Source organism: Schistocerca gregaria, chromosome 1 (genome assembly GCF_023897955.1).
Source record: "Schistocerca gregaria isolate iqSchGreg1 chromosome 1, iqSchGreg1.2, whole genome shotgun sequence".
NCBI lineage: Eukaryota > Metazoa > Arthropoda > Insecta > Orthoptera > Acrididae > Schistocerca > Schistocerca gregaria.
The window spans coordinates 857891416-857906165 of record NC_064920.1 but is presented as its reverse complement, the minus strand read 5'-3'; the positions used below and the strand labels follow the sequence as shown (position 1 = coordinate 857906165).

At 40.0% G+C, this 14750-nt stretch overlaps 1 protein-coding gene across 1 annotated transcript in view; it reads left to right on the top strand.

The window, feature by feature from the left end:
* Positions 1-14750, top strand: part of LOC126272758 (uncharacterized) — a 138287-nt gene that overhangs the window by 65768 nt on the left and 57769 nt on the right. The window contains exon 4 of the mRNA XM_049975878.1: positions 12320-12376. Within this exon, the coding sequence (XP_049831835.1) occupies positions 12320-12376 (57 nt within the window). The remainder of the gene's footprint in view (positions 1-12319; positions 12377-14750) is intronic.

Below are 14750 nucleotides of genomic sequence, written 5' to 3'. Positions count from 1 at the left end.
ACCACAATGGAGGGGTATCTGATGAGAGGCCAGGCAAATGTGTGGTTCCTGAAGATGGCAGCAGCCTTTTCAGTAGTTGCAGGGGCAACAGTCTGTATGATTCACTGATCTCCGCCTTGTAACACTAACCAGAATGGCCTTGCTGTGCTGGTACTGCGAACGGCTGAAAGCAAGGGAAAACTGCAGCTGTAATTTTTCCCGAGGGCATGCAGCATTACTGTATGGTTAAATAATGATGGCGTTCTCTTGGGTAAAATATTCTGGAGGTGAAATAGTCCCCCATTCGGATCTCTGGGTGGGGACTACTCAAGAGGACATAGTTATCAGGAGAAAGAAAACTGGCGTTCTACGGAGTGGAACGTGGAATGTCTGATACCTTAATCGGGCAGGTAGGCTAGAAAATTTAAAAAGGGAAATGGCTAGTTTAAAGTTAGATATAGTGGGAATTAGTGAAGTTTGGTGACAGGGTTATAAATACAAAATCAAATAGGGGTACTGCAAGAGTAGGTTTAATAATGAATTTTTAAAAAATAGGAGTGCAGTTAAGCTACTACAAAGAGCATAGTGAATGCATTATTGTGGCCAAGATAGACACGAAGCTCACGTCTTCTGCAGTAGTAAAAGTTTATATGCCAACTAGCTCTGCAGATGATGAAGAAATTGATGAAATGTATGATGAGATAAAAAGAAATTATTTAGATAGTGAAGAGAGATGAAAACTTAATAGTCACGGGTGATTGGAATTCAATAGTATGAAAAACAAGAGAAGGAAAGGTAGTAGGTGAATATGGATTGGGGGTAAGAAATGAAAGAAGCAGCTGCCTGGTAGAATTTTGCACAGAGCATAACATAATCATAGCTAACACTTGGTTCAAGAATCATAAAAGAAGGTTGGATGCATGGAAGAATCCTGGAGATACTATAAGGTATCAGATAGATTATATAATGGTAAGACAGTGATTTAGGAACTAGGTTTTAAATTGTAAGACATTTCCCTGGGCAGACGTGGACTCTGACCACAATCTATTGGTTATGAACTGTAGATTAAAACTGAAGAAACTGCAAAAAGGTGGGAATTTAAGGAGATGAGACCTGAATAAAATGACTAAACCAAAGGTTGTAGAGTGTTTCAGGAAGAGCATAAGGGAACAATTGACAGGAATGGGGGGAAAGAAATACAGTAGAAGAAGAATGGGTAGCTTTGAGGGATGAAGTAGTGAAGGCAGCAGAGGATCAAGTAGGTAAAAAGACAAGGGCTAGTAGAAATCCTTGGGTAACAGAAGAAATATTGAATTTAATTGGTGAAAGGAGAAAACATAAAAACGCAATAAGTGAAGCAACCAAAAAGGAATACAAACGTCTCGAAAATGAGATCGACAGGAAGTGCAAAATGGCTAAGCAGGGATGGCTAGAGGATAAATGTAAAGATGTAGAGGCTTATCTCACCAGGGGTAAGATAGATACTGCCTACAGGAAAATCAAAGAGAGCTTTGGAGAAGAGAGAGCCACTTGCATGAATATCGAGCTCAGATGGAAACCCAGTTCTAAACAAAGAAGGGAAAGCAGAAAGGTGAAAGGAGTGTATAGAGGGTCTATACAGCGATGTACTTGAGGACAATATTACGGAAATGGAAGAGGATGTAGATGAAGAGGAAATGGGAGATATGATACTACATGAGGAGTTTGACAGAGCACTGAAAGACCGAAGTCGAAACAAGACCCTGGGAGTAGATAGTATTCCATTAGAACTACTGACAGCCTTGGGAGAGCCAATCCTGACAAAACTCTACCATCTGGTGAGCAAGATGTATGGACAGGCGAAATGCCCTTAGACTTCAAGAAGAATATAATAATTACAATCCCAAATAAAACAGGTGTTGACAGATATGAAAATTACCGAACTATCAGTTTAATAAGCCAAGGCTGTAAAATACTAATGCAAATTCCTTACAGACGAATGGAAAAACTGGTAGAAGCCGACCTCAGGGCTGATCAGTTTGGATTCTGTAGAAATATTGGAACTTGTGAGGCACTACTGACCCTACAACTTACCTTAGAAGACAGATTAAGGAAAGGCAAACCTACATTTCTAGCATTTGCAGACTTGGAGAAAGCTTTTGACAATGTTGACTGGAATACTCTCTTTCAAATTCCAAAGGTGGCAGGGGTAAAATACAGGGATCAAGAGGCTATTTACAATTTGTACAGAAACAAGATGGCAGTTATGAGTCGAGGTGCATGAAAGGGAAGCAGCGGTTGGGAAGGGAGTGAGACAGTGTTGTAGCCTCTCCCCGATGTTATTCAATCTATGTATTGAGCAAGCAGTAAAGGAAACAAAAGAAAAATTCAGAGTAAGATTTAAAAATCCATGGAGAAGAAATAAAAGCTTTGAGGTTTGCTGATGACATTGTAATTCTGTCAGACACAGCAAAGGACCTGGAAGAGCAGTTGAGCAGAATGGACAGTGTTTGAAAGGAGAATATAAGATGAACATCAACAAAAGCAAGACAAGGATAATGGAACATAGTCGAATTAATTCGGGTGATGGTGATTGAATTAGGTTAGGAAATGAGACACTTAAAGTAGTAAATGAGTTTTGCTATTTGGGAAGCAAAATAACTGATGGTGGTCGAAGTAGAGAGGATATAAAATGTAGACTGGCAATGGGGAGGAAAGCGTTTCTGAAGAAGAGAAGTTTGTTAACATTGAGTATAGATTTAAGGGTCAGGAAGTCGTTTCTGGAATTATTTGTATGGAGTGTAGCCATGTATGGAAGTGAAACATGGGCGATAAATAGTTTGGAATAGAAGAGAATAGAAGCTTTCAGAATGTGGTGCTAGAGAATAATGCTGAAGATTAGATGGGTAGATCACATAACTAATGAGGAACTATTGAATAGGATTGGGGAGAAGAGAAGTTTGTGGCACAACTTGACTAGAAGAAGGGATTTGTTGGTAGGACATGTTCTGAGCCATCAAGGGATCGCCAATTTAGTGCTGGAGGACAGCGCGGGTAAAAATCGTAGAGGGAAACTGAGATGAATACATTATGCAGATTCAGAAGGATGTAGGCTGCAGTAGGTACTGGGAGATGAAGCGCTTGCACAGGACAGAGTAGCATGGAGAGCTGGAACAAACCAGTCTCTGGACTGAAGACCACAACAACAACAAAATGAAGCTTGTTGTCGAATGAAGCAGGTCTCGAAAAAAAAAATCAAATAAAATGTGTGTGGCACATCTAAGTGCATCAGAACCTATCAGGGAATAATCTGTGTTCATGGCATGTGGCAGGCTGGATGGGGGGAAGGGGTCTATAGGTTAGATGCTTGACATAAGGTAGGTAGCCTGATTGTGGTCGTGTGCTTTCCCCCTTTGCAGATCTGTGAATTGAAGAGCGAACAGGAGAGTCCCATTCTCTATACCCCACTATGTCACAAGAAGGCAGTACATGATATTTCACAAAGTTATACCAAACTTTCTGCAGCTTGCCTCATTAATCACTGGCTACACATTACCAGGGGTTGTTCATTTTCCATTAAGTGTGTTAACACAACATTTAATGTAGGATATGGTAAAAATGTTTAATGCTAGAAAAGCATATGAATAAATTGTCTGTAAATCTCTGCAAACTGATCCACACTGCTAGAGAAGAAATGGATTCTTAGCCATACTGTACAGCTGTTGTAGTGTTCTTCTGGAATAAGCAATATCCTCTACACCAGTGCTGCTCGCTTTTCTTTTTACAGGCAGACTATCCCTCTCTGGTATTTCTTGTCTAGTTCTTTTATGTGAATAAACAAAATAACTTCACTGAGCTTGTGTTTATAAAGTGGAGTTATTTTTCGTTTTGGTGTTTGAATACTTATTTGCAGTTCTTAAGTGAGCTTTTATATAAAATACATTCCTATAAACAGTGTCTGAGAAGTACTTAAATTGTAAGTGTGATGATGTCAGAAACCTATGTAATGTTGGTGGGAAATAGATTGGATTGGTAAATGTGTAGTCTTTTTGCTTTTTGTCATTGATAGTATTTATTATGAAGCCATGTAACTATGTTGTAGTTACTCAGTGAATTAATGAATGTCCTGAAAGTTATTGTGTTTCTCTTGCCTTTGTGTAAGTGGTAGACCACATATACCTGTTCCGTTCAGGAATTGTTGGCACTTGCAGAGTAGGCTGTGCTGAATGGTGCCACTTGTGCAACATCCATAGTATATCTTTCAGGGTGGGTGTCAGTATATCTGGTTGAATATGACAGATAACAGTAACCTATTGTAATACATTGCTTGAGTTCTGTTGAAATGTCTGACACCTTGGTGACCTGCTCGATTACAGAGGGAGGCAGTTCACCTCTGGACCTCTACAGATGATGGAAGAGCTGAGGCTGGGGTGATGCATTTGATACCCCTTGTGCTGTGAAAAGTATTCCAGCTTCTGATAGTAGAGACAATGAAGTCAACATTGCTCAATACATATTGACATTGTTAACACTGTAGGAAAAGACAGATTGCTACTTGCCATAAACAAGACACACACACACACACACACACACACACACACACACACACACACACACACACACACACACACACAAACGCACCCAAGCACACCTCATGCATACATGACTGCCAACTCCAGCATCTTGAGCCGGAATGCAGCGTGACATGGGATGCAAGCAGCAATCTGTAGGGGGTGGGGAAGGGGAAGGGATAGTAGTGTACAGGTGGGGAGAGAGATGAGTGCTTTCTGGTGGGGTGTGCAGGGCTTTTCTGCCAACTGGTCTCCTCCCCCAAAATAACCCAACCTAACTCCTTTTTTACCCACCTCCCTGACCCACAACATCCTAACGCTGCTCCTGTACTACCCCATTCCTCTTCCCCACCCCTTCCAGATTGCTGCTTGCATCCCACCTGATGATGCATTCCTCCTGAGATGCTGGAGTTGGTGGTCATGCATGCATGAGGGGCGTGTGTGTCTCTTAATTGTGCCTGTCTGCAACTTGGCATGATTACTGTTTGGTAAGTAACAATCTGTCTTGTCCTACGTTATTGATATTCCTACCTTGACTTTCCACTATTTGATTTGATATTGACATTGTATTACATTTGAGACAGGCTCCCCTTAATAAACTGAAAATAACTCCATAATATAAACACAAGATCAATTATTTTTCTACTAAGATTAGAGAACTGGATAGGAAATGCTTGTTAGGTATAGTCTATTTGTAAACTGGAAAGTGAGAAGCACTTGTGGTGGGGGAAGTGTCCCTTCCCAGAACACTACAGCTGCTGTACAGGATGACTAGTAATCAGTTTCTCTCTAGCAGTGTAGAACAGTATGCAGAGACTTACGTAGATTCTGTCCACATGTGTTTGTTGCATTAGTAGTATGTATTCTGTTCAGTGTTAACACACTTGGTGGAAAATAAATACTCCTGGAAATGTGTGCACACAGCATTACCAGTGATTCATGAGGCTAGCTGCAGAAGGATTGGTATAATTTTGTGAAAAATGCTGTAGTTGCTTTTAAAGACATTGTGCAGTAGAGAGAATTGGGAATTGTCTGCTTGCTCTTCAGTTTGCAGACCTGTGAAAAGTGAAGTGCATGACAGCAGTCTGGGCTGGTGTACCTTCCGTCAAAATTTTCACCCTTCGTTCTCCCCCTTTCCATCCTCTTACACAAGAGAACACAGTTTAGCCCTTATTACCATTTTGTTGCACTGAAATGTGGTACACTAATTTAATATTCGTTCTTAACCCATTTCATTTAACAACAAATATTAATTTTATGACAGAAGGCATGGAAACTAATAGCCCTAGAGGCAACATTGATAGGGTTCTTTTTGTAGGAAATTAAATATAGTTTAATTTTTTACTGGGAAACATTTTTACTAGGAGCCACAGTTTTTGAGTTATTCAGGAAAAACTTCGTGACCTTTAAACACCTCCCATCCCATGCTTCCGCCACACCAGTCAGGAATTTTAGTATGTTGTTCATGATACACTCCCCTAGCACTGCACAAATTGCTAATTTTTTCCCCTTATGTTCCTTTGTTGTTTGGACTATTATAAGGGATTATCAAAATATACAAGAAAGAGACTGGTTTCTGACAAAATTTGCACTTTTAAGAAGACAAGTAATAACTTCATTGTGTGTAGTATGTTGTTGAAATGTGTGTGAACTGTGGGCAGTAAAAGCGCTTTCATTGTTGTGTTATGCTTTATATTAAGTTGTCATGAGGTGGATGAAATGAGAGTATTTGCATTTAAGACCCAAATTCAGGGATGGTTTTACCATGAACAGTGCTACGTTGTTAGCATTCTAAGCTTCTGTGGCCACTTTAGTTTGTAGATTGAGTGAATGTGAGCACCAAAATATTTGTCTTCCTCAAAAATACTGATTATCAAAGAAAGCTTTAATTCAGAGAATTAATTGGGTTGAATGCCCACTCCACTCAACTGTGTGTTGACAGTGCTTTATTTATTGGATTTGTGATTGCTCTCATGTTTTGTACAAATCTTCCTGTTGAGCCACTTAATTCCAGTGCACCAGCATCATATTTCATCTAGTAACTGGTAATGAAACATGGCAGATGTAAATTATGTTTATTTGGCTGACTGTGTGTCATTATCTAGTTGGCATAAAAACTTACCTCTGATTATGGAGAACTACCACTGCAGTTGGTTTACCGTGCCTCAGGTTTGTTTCATTTAGTACACTATTTTGTTCCCAGTGTGCCAGTGGTCCACCAGACTTTTTTTTCTTTTAGCTGTATTTGTCTTTAGTTTCAGTTTTAAAAAAAATTCTGACTTCTGTTTCAGTTTTTAAAAAAGTGCTACTGGTAGTATTTCATTTTACTTCTATTTATTATGAACCTGAGAGATGACATTATAACATTCCACTGTTCAATAAATGACTTGAATAGTTCAGTGGTAGTGCTGAATGGACTCTCATCTTCTAAGGGAAGAACATAGTGGGCATAGCAGCTTGGTGAATGCATCATGAACAAGATATTGATAATATGCAGTAATTACTGGTATGGGATAATCATTGTGAAGTAATAATCAAGAGTGGTTGGAAGTTGCGTTGCTGTAATCTGTGAAGCCAATAAGTTAGATGTTGAGCATCTCCTTTCCCCAATCCAACAGTCATCTTCATCTGATGATGTCAGTTGTTATTAACCAAAATAGCAGCCTAGTTGTAGTTTTTATGTGCCCATGGTCTGATAGATAAATGATGATGGGATTTAGCTGCTTTGAGGGTCATTTCTAATCAGGATGCAGCTGCTCAATGATTTTCACAACAATGACAGAGGGCTTTGCAATGACCAATTCCAAAATGTTTTACATTGTTTGACTTATATATTATGTTTAAATACAATATGAGGCAGATACTACTTCAGTCTCACACTTCTAATTATGGTTAATCTCATCAGAGATTAGAATTCTTGGTATTGCATCACACTGTGTAGCAGTGATTAACACACACAATCCTCACTGCGGGGTGGCTGAAGTACTTGATATGAACGCTAAAATATGGCACACTGTAAACTTTAAAAACTTGTCAGAAATGTCATTTGTAAGGAATTGGTAACGTTTTGCTGAGGGTCGCCCCTCGGTGGTAGGGACACACTCAGCCAGTATGGTTTCGCTCCAGCTCGATGGACTCAAAACTTAACCCTGTCTCTTGTCGTCTTAGCACTAGCGGTGCATGACAGTAGATTTTCCCTACCATCGACATGTGTAAGGCAAAAATGTGTTTATAATTGGGTAAGGGATTGTGAGCCCCTTACATGATGCATATTTACCTGTTTACATTGCTGTTAGCATTCTGTTTATAGTGAACAGTGTTTAACTTTATTGTATGTTGAAAGTTTGAACATTTCAGTATCCACAAAGACTGCCCCACGTCTTTCTCTTGTGTGAGTGAAAAGATCCATATCCTACAGAGCTCAATCAGTACAGAGTTCTCAATTGAGGAAGAAATGTGAAAGAATGTTTTCCTCTTAAAATTCAAAAGGCATATTGGCCCATAATGTTCACATGCTTCAGGATTGTAGGTATCCAGTAATTCAATTTGTCATATTGTGAAACACCACTACTTCATGGATGATTGAGTGTAACTAGTGCATAGAAGGATGTCATATATCAGTAACACAATACTTTTTGGATCATGTCATGTATCTGCAGTGTGAGATAATGACCATTTGCTTCTATCGCTATAACAGGCCATAGAATTTTGTCTTCAGTGTTGGTTTAATGCTAGAGCAGTCAAATATGTGTCAATTGAAAGTTCGAAATCTGATGTGATTTAGGTTGTTGATTTGTATGCAACTGAGTAGTCATCTGTTGTTCAGGAATCACAAACACAAGTGACAGAAAAGAATGAACGAATACTGAATTGAATTTTTTTGTCAGATCCTACTTAAACAAGTCCCTCAGTGATAGTGGTGTTTTTGGCATGAAACATTGCATTTCTGAGCAGAGTAACTGATAAATGCCAAGTGCTGTTTTTGTTATTGGATATAGCATGCAATCTTAATTTCTATGTATTGAGGGCAATCTGAAAAGCATATCTAAATCGGGAAGAATTGAGAGCCTGACCTACTGCCTCTACTGTAGGCAAACTGACATGCCATATTTCAGCAAAATATGCTTGACTTACTTACTTAGAAACCTGCAAAGGCTCTTCCAAGAATTATGATTTTCTTTACCTCCCTAGTTTTCATGTCCCTCTGATTGTATTTAAGAGATGCTCATTTATTATGCTTCTCTAGAAACTGTTACTGATGCTTTATGGACTCACATAAAACAAGTGAAGGAAGATTTCCAAGGAACATATCTATGCCATGCCATGTAGAGCACAGTGGTGTTCCACACCATAACAAATTTTAAAAACTCAGAGATAATATGGAGTTACGTAACATTAATCACATTGTATTTTCATGTACTAGTATCTAATTTCAGAATACGTGTGTATATTTCGTCTTTGATAAGTTTAATATTAGTCAGTTCGGCCGAGCCATTCTAAAATACTATCCCAGTATGACTATAACTGAAAGGTGTTGCAAAAGTGTAACTCTCAAGTTGCTGACCTTGTAGTGAATGAATGTCATAGCTACACAACATACTGACATACATGGCTCCCTCTTAGCAAACAAAGTGTGAAAGCTGTTGTTGGTAATTCTTGATCAATAAACATTTGTCTCATAGCATAAAATTTTTTTAAATGATCAAAACCACAAGGAATCATTAGACCTTTTATTCACCAGTTTTGATTAGTATGTTGCTGAAGCACCTGTTCTGAGTATCTGGCTAGCCATTTTCCATTCAGCGCCCCTACTTTACGAGAAAATGCTTGTTGAATTTTTATATGTATGAGTTATACCTGTAACAATAGTTCTGTTTTGACCTAGCGAGCATAGCCCACTTGCTAAAGTCCACGGTTATCGCGCTAGTGATAAAAGTTCAAATCCTGTCCATGTACTTTTCTTTCCAATTTCATCCTACAAAATATCCGTAAATGTGTATGTAATGCTAAATTATTAAAAAAGTCATTTTTGCACTAGTGATATCATTAATAAAGTAAATAAAATAGAAAGAAACTTCCACCCTCTCCAAACCTTCCAGGAATTTCTCACTTCCAGCCTTGCCTCTCAGTCTTTCTTGAAAAACCTTAATCCTACTCCCAACATCACCACAGCCGAAGCCCAGGCTATCCGTGATCTGAAAGCTGACCGATCCATCATCATTCTTCCGGCTGACAAGGGTTCCACAACCGTGGTACTTGATCATCGGGAGTATGTGGCTGAGGGACTGCGTCAGCTTTCAGACAACTCTACATACAAAGTTTGCCAAGGTAATCCCATTCCTGATGTCCAGGCGGAGCTTCAAGGAATCCTCAGAACCTTAGGCCCCCTGCAAAACCTTTCACCTGACTCCATCAAACTCCTGACCCCACCGACACCTCGCACTCCTACCTTCTACCTACTTCCTAAAATTCACAAACCCAAACATCCCGGCTGTCCCATTGTAGCTGGTTACCAAGCCCCCACAGAACGTATCTCTGCCTACGTAGATCAACACCTTCAGCCCATTACATACAGTCTCCCATCCTTCATCAAAGACACCAACCACTTTCTCGAATGCCTGGAATCCTTACCCAGTCTGTTACCCCCGGAAACAATCCTTGTAACCATTGATGCCACTTCCCTATACACAAATATCCCGCACGCCGAGGGCCTTGCTGCAATGGAGCACTTCCTTTCACGCCGATCACCTGCCACCCTACCTAAAACCTCTTTCCTCATCACCTTAGCCAGCTTCATCCTGACCCACAACTTCTTCACTTTTGAAGGCCAGACATACCAACAATTAAAGGGAACAGCCATGGGTACCAGGGTGGCCCCCTCGTATGCCAACCTATTTTTGGGTGGCTTAGAGGAAGCCTTCTTGGTTACCCAAGCCTGCCAACCCAAAGTTTGGTACAGATTTATTGACGACATCTTCATGATTTGGACTCATAGTGAACAACAACTCCTGAATTTCCTCTCCAACCTCAACTCCTTTGCTTCCATCAGATTCACCTGGTCCTACTCCAAATCCCATGCCACTTTCCTTGACGTTGACCTCCATCTATCCAATGGCCAGCTTCACACATCCGTCCACATCAAATCCACCAACAAGCAACAGTACCTCCATTATGACAGCTGCCACCCATTCCATATCAAACGGTCCCTTCCCTACAGCCTAGGCCTTCGTGGCAAACGAGTCTGTTCCAGTCCTGAATCCCTGAACCATTACACCAACAACCTGAAAACAGCTTTCACATCCCGCAACTACCCTCCTGACCTGGTACAGAAGCAGATAACCAGAGCCACTTCCTCATCCCCTCAAACCCAGAACCTCTCACAGAACAACAACAAAAGTGCCCCACTTGTGACAGGATACTTTCCGGGACTGGATCAGACTCTGAATGTGGTTCTCCAGCAGGCATACGACTTCCTAAAATCCTGCCCCGAAGTGAGATTCATCCTTCATGAAATCCTCCCCACTCCACCAAGAGTGTCTTTCCGCCGTCCACCTAACCTTCGTAACCTCTTGGTTCATCCCTATGAAATCCCCAAACCACCTTCCCTACCCTCTGGCTCCTACCCTTGCAACCGCCCCCGGTGTAAAACCTGTCCTATGCACTCTCCCACCACCACATACTCCAGTCCTGTAACCCGGAAGGTGTACACGATCATAGGCAGAGTCACGTGTGAAAGCACCCACGTGATTTACCAACTGACCTGCCTACACTGTGACGCTTTCTATGTGAGAATGACCAGCAACAAACTGTCCATTCGCATGAATGGACACAGGCAGACAGAATTTTGTTGGTAATGAGGATCACCCTGTGGCTAAACATGCCTTGGTGCACGGCCAGCACATCTTGGCACCGTGTTACACAGTCCGGGTTATCGGGATGCTTCCCACCAACACCAACCTATCCGAACTCCAGAGATGGGAACTTGCCCTTCAGTATATCCTCTGTTCTCGATATCCACCAGGCTTTAACCTCCGCCAATTTCAAGTTGCCGCCGCTCATACCTCACCTGTCTTTCAAAAACTTCTTTGCCTCTGTACTTCCGCCTCGACTGACATCTCTGCCCGAACTCTTTGCCTTTACAAATGTCTGCTTGTGTCTGTGTATGTGCAGATGGATATATGTGTGTGTGCGCGCAAGTGTACACCTGTCCATTTTTCCCCCTAAGGTAAGTCTTTCCACTCCCGGGATTGGAATGACTCCTTACCCTCTCCCTTAAAACCCACATCCTTTCGTCTTTCCCTCTCCTTCCCTCTGTCCTGAAGAAGCAACCGTCGGTTGCGAAAGCTAGAAATTCTGTGTGTTTTATTTATTGTGCCTGTCTACCGGCACTTTCCCGCTTGGTAAGTCCATTAATAAAGTAATAATTACAGAAAACTTGCCCCAAATGTGTGTTCCAAGTGTATCACAGAAATGACGTACTTGATAGCACTTGCTGTGCTAAAACTGAATCCTGGGTGGTACAGTAGTTGTAGAAGTAACTGAAACACAAACTGCTAAAGCACTATGCACAATTTTGAGAAGCTATACTGAAAAACCACTTCGTTTAAAATTTTTAAAAAAGTTGTATCTTCCATTGCCTCTGATGTGAACCAAGAATATTTTATTGTTACTGTGAAAGCAGCTGCACTAAAATAATTCAGAATTCAAGAATGTATTTTTATGGAATTTTCCCTTAAAGCAGTTTCTTAATTTTTTTCATTTTCCTAATCCTTTCATATTTCTCATTACAGGATATTCAAAACAAGGTAGCTGCTCGAAAGACATTAGCAGTTCTGCCACAGCATGCGGTAAGCCTATTAGATAACAGCATTGACTGTAACAAAGTCTTCAATGTTGTTTTTATATTCTAGTGTATAAGATGTTTTATTGCAAGTCAAGAGTACAGAAAAATTCAGAGGATTGAGATAAACGAAACTGATGTCCTTAAGGGGAAACATGGAATTCCTTTTTGATTTTCTTTTGGGTAAGAAATTTATTGAAGGAAAGTGAGGTGAGATTGGCTGTTGCTGTGCTACTGTGTAATCAAAATACATGTGCTAGCTGGAAATTCTGTTAGCACGGAATTTTGCCATTGGAAAAATCTTATCTGATACTTCTTTTTACTAATAATTTCCCTCAAAATTTGAGCTTTGGTTCTTATGACTTCTACTACCCTTCATAGAATGAGATTCCATTTAGTGATATATACTGCCCCTTATTATTTTTTTTCTCATCCAAGTCAATAGTCAAAAATTTTGATAATGTAGATAATGTAGCAATCTCACTTGGGTAGAGTTGCTCCAAATTAGGTGATGATACAGTCTAGACTGCTGATACCTGTTCATGAAATGATGTAAAAAGTATTGCAGTTGTCTGGACTAGAACTCTCCCTACAGCCCAGTGGAGATGAAAAGTCTGTGTTTATGGCACCATGATTGAAAGTTGGAACGAGTTACAGAATAAACAAGAAGCGCTGTTTAAGTATGAAATTGCATACAAATACCTTACCATTTGCCCCAAACATCACTGCAGTTATGTGCAAGATGATAGGCTAATAAGCCTCAACTGTTCTGGAAGCTTGCAGTTTCTGTACATCAGCTAATTTGCAGGTGGTTTCCACTAAAGGCTTCTTCCAACATATGGTACATAATCTGTGTGTTGACATGATAGAATTGTAATAAAATTTCCAAGTTTGCTTTAGTACTTGGGTTGGCAAGTTCATATAAGCATAATTTGTCATTGCTTATAAATGATTCTGCCAAGCATATTGCTTCCAGTGCAAAGCCAGTGCACCATTACATTTAGGAGTTGATAGTTTGGCATAACAAATGTGATGACAAACTAATACTGTGCAATTTGTTAAAAACATTAAGTTAGTCCTATCCATGAACGTCTATAGATTTCTATTGACGCAATGAAATTTGAAAGCTGAGAGAGGAGGAGGAAAATAATAATAATAATGAAATGGTGAGAATCCTGAATAGTTACTGGTTGCTACAATACAGAGCAGCTGAAAGGGTTACATAGAACAAATGAATCAGAGTGGAAGCATAATTATGAATCCTTAATATATATTTAAAGAGGTAAGAAAAGATAGATATGATGTAACAAAACAAGAGTAGATAGTGCAGGAGCAGTGTGGATGTGTTTCAGTGAAAACTGTAATGCATGTGTTCAGGGTGCAACATTACTAAAAATCCATACTTGTGCACTTCTACATGTGTTTTGGCATTCTTTGATATTTGAGCATATAAACAGCTTAGTTAATGATTATGTTCATATTGTTATTTTTTTAAATTTGATATTGATCTTTTATTGCACATGCAATGTTTCATTTTACAATTAAATTACCAAAAACATTAAATCAGTTTGCTTATGTCTGTGGCTGTTACTGCCAACTATGTCATTGACTTTCATGTTGAGTATTGTTAAATAAATTTTTGAACTGGCTTTATATGGTTTTTCAGCAAGAGGTTCATGACAATTGTCTTTCCCTGTTTCATTGTAGAGAAGTATAAGTTGATACGAGGGTAATCCCAAAAGTAAGGTCTCCTATTTTTTTTGTATGTACATAGTCCTGTTTATTTCTACAATGGTTTACATCAGTTTACAGCTTGAACATTTAGCTATTTTTTGACATAATCACCATTTGTGTCAATGCATTTTTGTAGACACTGTGGCAGTTTTTGTATGCCATGCCATACCAGCTTGTCGCCATGCTGTTAAGAAAGTTATGAACCTCTTCTTTCACCTCGTCGTCGGAGATGGATCACTTTCCAATCAAATGTTCTCGTCACCTGTGACAATGGAGTCCAGAAAGTTGTCCTGTTCAGCTGCAAGGCGGTAAAGAAATGCGGAGGAAGCATCAACTTGTTGCTGCATGTGGGCTTCAGTCAACATGCGTGACACCTATCTTGCACACACCTTCCAGTAGTTCAATGTCTCTGTTAAAATGTTGTGAGCGGTACAGAGATCATCCAGGGTGATCTGCCGATCTTCACGCTTCCTTTGATTAACCTTCAACACAGTCTCTTCAGAAAGTGACAGTCTCCCGCTCCTTTGTTCGTCGTGAATTTTGTCCAACCAGCTGCAATCTCTCTACACCACTTACAAACATTTTTGATATCCATACATGACTCAACATACACTTCCGTCAATCGGCGATGAATTTCAGTCAGTGCA